Source organism: Echinops telfairi, unplaced genomic scaffold (genome assembly GCF_000313985.2).
Source record: "Echinops telfairi isolate 266 unplaced genomic scaffold, ASM31398v2 ScPeMD7_7;HRSCAF=31, whole genome shotgun sequence".
Classification (NCBI taxonomy): domain Eukaryota; kingdom Metazoa; phylum Chordata; class Mammalia; order Afrosoricida; family Tenrecidae; genus Echinops; species Echinops telfairi.
The window spans coordinates 15,221,304-15,230,369 of record NW_022103904.1 but is presented as its reverse complement, the minus strand read 5'-3'; the positions used below and the strand labels follow the sequence as shown (position 1 = coordinate 15,230,369).

The window sequence follows — 9,066 nt, the reverse complement described above, 5'->3', positions numbered from 1 at the left end:
TCCATGTGGCATTTGTTGTGTCTCAGCTAGATGGCTGCTTGTTTTAATGTTTGTAATTGTTTTTTGCCTCTTATGTTTTCCTTTTTAAAAGTCTAGCTAGTGATATGCATATTGTTTTGCTGCTGGGTGGAGTTGGGATAAATTGGTTTACTGCTTTTCTCTAAGTTCTCAAAGTCGTTAGTGATCTTGTCAATTGTTCTGTCTATAATTGAAAGTGATTTATGTTCCCTTACAGAGTGAAGTTGTCAATTTCTCTTTTCATATCAATTAGTATTTGCTTCATCATTATTAGGTATATATTTATTTATAATTATATCTTCCTGCTGGACTTATTCTTTCATTTTTATGCAGTGTCCTTCTTTATCTCTTTCTTAGAATAAATTTTTATCCAATGTTTATTTTATCTGGTATCACTATGGTCAACACTTTTTTGTTTACTAGTTGTATGAGATGTTTTTCTATAACCATTTATTTTCATTTGATTTGTATCCTTATGTTTGAGCTGTGTTTCCTGTAAACATCAAAAGGATAGATCTCCCCCCTCCCCCTCCAAAAATCAATTCTGCCACTCTCATCCTCTTGCATGGCATGTTTAGGCCATGTATATTTGTTATTATTGAAAATGAATTGTCTATCTCACCAATTTTGCAGTTTGTTTTTGAGTGTCTTATATGTTCTTGGCTTTTCATTTTGTTTGGCTGTTTTCTTGTGAGGAGCATTGGCATGGTTAGTTTTTATGTGCCCACAAGTTACCTGTAAGAAGATATAGTAGAAGTCCAGCTTATCCATCAGGTGGCAGCATGGTGACATCTCCTTGGAGACATGCCCTAGCTAGGAGATGATGCTATAGAGGCCTGGCTGTACCTTTTCCTCTCCCCTTCTTGCAGTGAACAGTGTGCTGCTTGAGCTGGCTGCCTGCGATCACCACCGAGCACCACTAGGCCTCACTGCCTTGCATCGCCATACTGCCTTGCCTGTGGGCTTCTGTGCATCACTGTGCTGCACCGCTTGGACCAGTTACACCAAGTTACCATTCTGCACTGACCTGGCTGGCTGCCTTCTTCCATTGCCATGCTGAGAAGTTCCACGGTGACTTGTGTTTCACCACACTATGCTGCCGGCCCCCTCTATTCTTCATGTCTCACCCTTCTGCCTCCTGCTTCTTTGGCCCTTAGGGCTGGTAGCCATATGAGTTGGAAAGCCTTTCAGCACATTAACTGAGACACAAACGTGAATGAGACTGAGCTCCCTCTCTGAAGCTGTGTGGGCTGCTCTCCTGTTAGACCTTCTCACAATATAAACTTCTTCACCTTCGTAAGTGTCCTGGTTTGGGTTCTCTGGAGAACCCAGCCTCATACCACTGATACTGAGAGTAGTTCTAACGAAACCTCATAATACAGAGGTGCTGTCTAAAGTGATTCTCTAGCCTGAATACAGTACTGAGAAGGCCTCTGCAAGTATGGCTACGCCTGACACGATTCCTAAAGAGGGTATTGTTGATCTACCGTATGAGGTGGCAAAGTGAATATCCCCCATATCCCCACCAATAGATAAAGTGCTGGTGAGAGGTTGGGCTCTGGTGATCATGTGTTTAAAACTTTTCAGTAGTTTTGTTACGAAGAGCCATACAGAGAAGCAGTTGGCTGGTATTTCTTGCAACAGAAAACATGGTAAAGGATAGGGGTGAACTCAGAACCTCAGAAACACATCTCAAGCAACTGCATAAGGATGTATAGGCTTCTTCTTGTGCTACAAAGGAAAGTCTCTCTTCCAGTAGCAGAGCTGATGTTGCCGAAAAACAAATGCAGATACTTGTCCCAAATACTCATAGGAAGAGCTGGAAACTGGGCCAGCTGAATTGTAAGCTCAGAACAGCGTGTGGTATTAAAGTAGGGGCATGAACTGGAAAGAAATGGGGCCCTGAAACATGGGATGGGGGTATACAGAGTGATGTTCAGGAAGATGGTGCTATTGAGACCTTATATTTTACTGAGCACCCTCGGTCAGTAGCTCTAGCCCTCCCACAGGAGGAGACTCATTCACTGTCAGTAAAATAACCCGCACTTGAGTAGACGAGCCCAACTGTGCTGCTGGGACGTCACACGGGCAGCGTCTGGAGCACTGCCTGGGGGAGATGCCTTACAAGATACTGCTGAGAGTCCCCGGGAAACGTCTTCACCACTCATTATTTCTTCTAATCTTATAGCCAGAATTAAGCCTCAGAGTTCCTACAGTTGAGGTACAGATGGTGACTGTGGTAGTTACATAGTTTGTTGTCAATTTGAGACTTAAGGGTGAAGGGGTGGGGTTTAGTCTGTCAATCAGGTCGCAGCCTGACAACCTCATTTGGAAGCGCTAGAGAGATAAATAGCTCGTTGGAGGTGGGACACAGACACACTCCCCTCAAGACACCCCTGTCAACAAGACACAAAGAGCTACGCTAGAGCTCTGGAGCTGAAGGAGCCACATGGAGACTCCTGCCAGTGCTGAGATGCTTATACCACTGGATCCCCAAGACTTCCCACCCACTGGCCTGTGATCTTCCTGCATTCAGAGTCATTGCATGGCTGTGTGAGTCTAAAGAAGAATTTATGGACTAGTATCGATATATGGGGTAATAGAGGACTTATGGACTTGATCTGGATCAGGCTGGGATGTTTTCTCAATATTCAATTGCTCTTGTATATAAAGTTCTCTCTGCCACACAAGAAATCTATGAATTTGTTTCTCTAGTCAACCCAGATTAACGCAGAAACCCATGAAGAAGTGCACTATACTTGTAAACAACTGTGGAGTTTCCTAATATGTATAGACAGAAATCTGGGGAATACTCATGGGAATGGTTCCTAAGGGTATGAGATGCTGAAGCAAGGTACACAAGGTTAGCTCAGTATGAGTGTATTGATATGGGCCCATTAAACACAGATTCTTCATTCAATGTTTCAACTACAGGGGTTGAGAGGATTTAACGGTTTATGTGGCTGTTTCACTGAATCATAGCTACAAGATGGCCTGCATTAAGAAAACTTGAAGTTGTATTACCTTGGCACCTGACTGTGTTAGTCTGGGTTGACTCGAGAAACAAGTTCATAGACACTCACATGTGTGTAAGAAAGAGCTTTAGAATTCTAGAACAGGTGAACAGCAACCCAAGTCAAATCATCAACAGACAGAGTCAGGACCCCTCAATCATTTCCCAGATTTGAGCCAGTGTACAGGCCAACAATCCCTTGAACTAAGTGGAGGCCTGGTCCCTTGGAGGAAGGACCCCACTGCACGTCGCCAAAGGTTTACACTGTTAGGTCTTCCGAAGGGATCGGTGGCCTTTTGTAAGAGTGACTTCAAGGAGATCTAAAATGTTTTAAAGGCCCATCAGTTAGAGTGGGGACATATGGAAGTCAGTTGTTAATGAAGTTTTAGCTCAGTTCATCTCACTGTGGGTCTGGTGGGTCCCCAAACGTATCCTGTTGTCATTTGTCCAGTGCAAGAATGCATAATTGTAACAGACATAATTCAGCAACTAGAACTCCCACAAAGGATTCCTAAGGTTATAAGGTTATTATGTTAGAAAACTCAAATGGACCCCCTTAGAAGTGCCTTTGCCTAAGAAAATAGTTAACCAAAAGCAATAGTGTATTCCTGGAGGGCATGAAGAGACTAGTGCCCCCATCAAGGACTTGAAGGATGTCGTGGGGGGGACTCACATCCCCACCATATCTCCCTTTAACCACCAATGTGGCCTGCGTGACTAACAGATGGGTCTTATAGAATGGCAGTGGATTATTGTAAACTTAACCCCGTGGTGACGCCAATTGCAGCTGCTATTCCAGATGTGGTTTTACTGTTTGAACAAATTAATACTTCTCCTAGTACATGGTATGCAGCCCCAGATCTGACCGATGCCTTTTCCTCATTTCTCCTCTTAAAGGACCACCAGAAGCGGCTTGCCTTCTTCAGCCGGCAGGGACAACTGTACACTTGCACAACTCGCCCGCCCAGTGTTATGTCCACTCTGCAGGACTGTGCCATAATTTAGTCTGCAGGGACTTTGACTGCCTTTCTGCTCCACAGACTGTCTCACGAGTCCATTACACTGATGGCTTTATACTGGCTGAGCCCAGGGAGGAAGATCTGTCAATGACTTTAAATTCATCAGTACAACATTTTTGTGTGAGAGGATGGGAAACCAACCTAATTTCGATCACAGTGAAATTTCTAGGGGTCTAGTGGTATGGGGCATGTCAAGATATTCCTACAAAAGTGAGGGGTGTTATTGCATCTGGTCCCTCCCATAACTAAAAGGGGGCACAATGCCTGGAGGGTGGGGGCCTTTTTGGATTCTGGAGGCAGCACATCCCTCATCTGGGTGTGTTGTTCTGACATACATATTAAGTGACTCAAAAAGCTGCCGGCTATACAACAGGTTCAGGCTGCTGGGCAAGTTACTTTGCTACGTGGGCCGCCAGACCTAGGTGACCCATTGGTGTCCGAGGAGTCAGTGGCAGGTACAGATGTAGGTTAGGGTCTTTGGCAGGCACCTATTTGTGAATCACAGTGCAGACCCTCGGAATTTGGGAGAAAAGGTCTGCTATCCTCTGCAGATATCTAACCCCCTTTAGAAAAATAGCTTTTAGCCTGTCACTGGGCCTTATTGGAGACTGAACCCCTCTCCATGGGTCACCACGTCACCAGGAGGCCTGAGCTGCCCAGCTGCACTGGCTGTTGACTGACCCACAGAGCCATACAGTTGGATGTGCACAGCAACAATCATCATTAAATGGAAGTGGTATAGAGAAGGGCATAAAGGTACAATTAATCTGCATGAAGAAGCGACCCAAATGGCTACAATTTCCACTTCCGTCACAGTATCTTCCTCCTCCCAGTCTGGATCGGTGGCCTCCTAGAGAGTTCTTATGCTCAGTTCATTGAGGAACAGACAACTCATGCTTGGTTTGCTGCACAACATGCAGGTACCATTTGTAAGTGGGTGGCAGCAGCAGCACTACAGCCCATTTCTGGTACCTCCCCGAAGGACAGTGCTGAAAGGAAAGCCTCCCATGGGCATAACTTCCAGCAGTTCACCTGGTGTTTCAGTTTGTTTGGAAGGAGGGACGGGCAAATATACAACTGTATACTGATTCATGGGCTGTGACCAATGGCTTAGCTGCATGGTCAGAGACGAGGAAGGAGCATGATTGGAAAATGGGTGACAAGAAAGTGTGGGAAAAGGTGTGTGGATAGACCGCTCTGCATGGCCTTAAAACTGCAGATATTTGTGTCTTGTGTGAATGCTTACCAAAGTGTTTCTTCTTTGCAGAGGAAGACTTTAACAATCAAGTGGATAGGATGGCACATACACATGAACAAAGTGGCCAGGCTGGTAGGCATGAAGGTTATGTGTGGGTTCAGCAGCATGGACATGCCACTGTTGAGTGCTCCATCTGCCAGCAGCAGATCCAACACCAAGTCCAAGACATGGGACGACTCTTTGGGGGATATCAACCAGATTACTTAGGACCACTTGAATCATGGAAAGGGCATAGCTTTGCTCTTACTGGAATAGACAATTACTCTGGATACAGATTTGTCTTCCCTGCAAGCACTTCTTCTGCTAAAACTACCATTTGTGGACTTATAGAATGTCTTATCCACCAGGATGATATCCCGCATAGCATTGCTTCTGATCAAGGAACTCACTTTATAGCAAAAGAAGTGTGGCAATGGACCCATGCCCACAGAATCCGCTGGTCAGACCAGATTCCTCATCATCCTGAAGCAGCCGGCTTGATAGAACAATAGAGTGGCCTTCTAAAGACACAATTACGGTGTCCGGTAGTTGGCACCCCCTTGCAGGGTTGAGGCAATGCTCTCCAGGTGGCTGTATATGCTCTAAACCAGGAGGTAATCTATGGTGCAGTGTTTCCAATAGCCAGGATTCATGGATCCAGGAAGGAAGGAGTGGAACCAGGAGCGGCACCACTCACTATTCGTCTTACTAGTGCAGCAGCTTTACTTCCTTTCCCAGCGACCCTATGCTCTTCAGGTCTGGAGTCCAAGTTCAAAAGTATATACCATATGTACTTGTGTATATACCATACGCACAAGTACATACCACATATACTGGTGTATAAGCTGAGTTTTTCAGCATATTTTAATGCAGTTTTTGTGGTAAAATTAAGTTGCCTCGGCTAACATTTGGATTGGCTTATACTTGAGTATATACGGTACCCCCCCTTGGAAACCCTGCACTGATTCTGTTGAACTGGCAGTGAAGAATGCTCCCTGGCCATTTTGGGCTTCTCGTGCTTCTGGTTCAACAGGTAAAGACAGGTGCTACTGTACCGAGTGATGTGATTGATCTTGATTACCAAGGGGAAACTGGATTTGTGCTACATAATGACCGCTCTTGCTGTTCGGAGAGTCCGGCACCTGCCACTATATGTGTACATCCAGGCTAACCAGCTAGACCCATGAAGTCCAGTCACCCATGGCCATTAACCAATACCAGCTAAGTGAAGGAAATCATCCTGGATCAACCAGCTTCAGCTGAGCCGGCCCAGATATTCAGAGCCACCCAATCAATGGCAAATAAACATATTACATCTGATCTTCCATTCAATTAACTGCGAACACACATATTAAATCTGATCGTCCACCCAATCAACTACAGACACACATATTAAATCTGATCTTCAATGTTTTAAGTGACTACAAGTTGGGCTGGCACCCTTTCAGCAAAACCTCACCGGAAAAAAAAAAATACACCAATCAAGATACGCAGGTAAAAATTTAAAAAAATATTATCTTATTAAGTGAATACAAGTAATTTGTGTTCTTAGTCTATTTGAATGTCATCAAGGAAAGAGATCATTATAGATAGAATGTGCCAAGACATGGATTTGAATCTCCCCTGCCATTGACTGGCTGTATCACACTTGTTTACCACTTAACCCGCCAATCCTCTCTTTTCTCCTGTTTGAAATTACTGACTGCCAAGCTAGGGTGCTCTGTTTAATTAAGTCATGTGTGTCCAGAAAAATAAACAAGTTCAAAAAATGAAAAGTGGTAGTTGTTTCCTTACCCATCCACAAGTCCTTGCTGTTTAATAATCCGGTGTGACTCCTCCCTAGAGATCCTGCCGTGAAACCAATGTTGTGTCCTGTGGATCACTGTTGGAGAGAAGACAACAGGACGTTAGGATCTTGTCATCCCTGCAGAACTGACTTCTTCAAAACACAACTAAGTCTTGATGAACTAAGAGCCCCACGATTCCCACTGTGGACACCTTTCATGGTGCACACGCTTCAAATGCTGCTTGGGCCGGGGGCCGGGCTGGAGGGAGCCATTTGATTCCCCTTATGTACAAAGAGATCAGGCCAATGTGCTGTGTTTACCTGTACTTAGGGTAGAAGGGTGGAGGGGGCTTTGGCTACCTAGGATATTCATCCGTGTGCTTCGCTTCTGCAAAAGAAATCCCCACGTTAGCACTAGAGACAATAGACCGACACAAGCAGCAAGTCACTGATACAGTCAACCTCAGGACAAGTGGCTGGTGCTAGACCAGAAAGCACCTCGGAGGCCACGGACAAAGGCCACTATCCACGGTGTGAGGCCACCTAGAACCCAGAGCTACCCACCGAGAAAAATGTTATGGTCCGTAGTTATTGATGATGACAACAAAAGCCACCTGGTAGATTTCTAGTGACCACTGCAAGTCTTACAGAAAGGACTCTTGCTTTGACACAGAAGTGAGGTGAAGAAAATAGTGTGAAACTCCGCTAACTCACAGCAGAAAATCATGAGTCAACAGCTCAATGTAAGCAGTTTCACAAAAGAGTGGTTGATACAGAATCCTTGTTCTCTGAGGATTTTCTCCTTTCGCCTCATCCTAGGAGGTGAAAACAGAGCATGCTTTCTGAGCCAGAGCTCCAGGCTCGTGTTTCATATATGATCTTAAAGTCTCAGAAAAAGAAGGTTAAGTAATGGGGGACATTCTTCCCATCTGGAGATAAGGATCTAAGCGCTGGAGGTGAAAGGACCCTGGGGCAAGGAGTCTTGATCACGCTCTGCGCACTCCGCCCTAGACTCCCAGAATGAACTCGACAGCAGAGTAGGCCTACTCTGCTCCGGCACCCTCTGTGGTGGCAATGGGGATGTGGAGCAACACCAATTAGTAAGTGCCTCGTGCTGTTCAGAACTCAGATACCTCCAGCCAGCCACCCACCTGCGCGCCGACACCCACAGAGCACACCCACGTGGTGGGGATGCAACCACGAGGGAGCCCATCTAGATGGGTGCAGCCAGGGCTTACCCTCCAGGCATGGCCCTCTTCCAGAGCTGCACTCTGGGCCTCAACTGGATTCTCGATCACTCTTCCTGTTTGCCCAGAAAAATCCATGGCCACCAGGGAGTTCTCGGAGACGCTGCGCTGCAAAGTGGAGGCAGGAAAATGAGTCATAGCAGCACCCAGGGGAGTCTCAGTACGAAACGATCTTAAAGAGGGCAACGGACGGAGGACAGAGAAGAGCCCTTCCCACCTTTGTCATCTCTTAAGTTTTAGGTAGAAAACGCGTTACTTTAGGGGGACAGTTCAGCAATGCTAGGGCCTTTAATCTAAAAATGGCTTTGATTTTCCTTCCAAAGAGTAAATACTGTTCCAATTATTTCAGAGTACCAAAAGGTATCAATGGGCTGGGATACTGTCACTAAACAAACACTACCTCATTCCTGGAGGTATATTTGCTGAGGGTCGCATTCGGACTTTCTGCGGCATATGTTGCCATGCCATAGGAATCGACACTGAAGGATCTTTTCAGACACTGAGCTACAACCGCATCTTCAGAAAGCTAGGTGAGGCATGAGAACACAACGCCCAAGAACTCTCTGGATTCTCGAGGAGGACAAGCGTGGTGTTCAACAGTGTCCATGGATGGAGACTCACAGGTCAGAGAATCAGTTTCCCAGCAGAGCTGAAAGTGGCTGTTCGCATTTTTGAGTCTTCAAAACAGAGCCAGCTATCTACACAACCTTAGGGGGATGTGTGTGTGTGTGTGTGTGTGTGTGTGT

General features: G+C 45.7%; 1 protein-coding gene across 4 annotated transcripts in view; it reads right to left on the bottom strand.

Moving 5' to 3' along the window:
- Positions 1-9,066, bottom strand: part of GRB10 (growth factor receptor bound protein 10) — a 254,495-nt gene that overhangs the window by 24,500 nt on the left and 220,929 nt on the right. For all 4 annotated transcript variants that reach the window (XM_004708038.3, XM_045286355.1, XM_045286356.1 and 1 more), the window contains 3 exons: positions 8,312-8,428; positions 7,395-7,461; positions 7,082-7,169 (listed from right to left, as the gene is read on the bottom strand). In XM_004708038.3, coding sequence (XP_004708095.1) covers positions 7,082-7,169; positions 7,395-7,461; positions 8,312-8,428 — 272 coding nt within the window. The remainder of the gene's footprint in view (positions 1-7,081; positions 7,170-7,394; positions 7,462-8,311; positions 8,429-9,066) is intronic.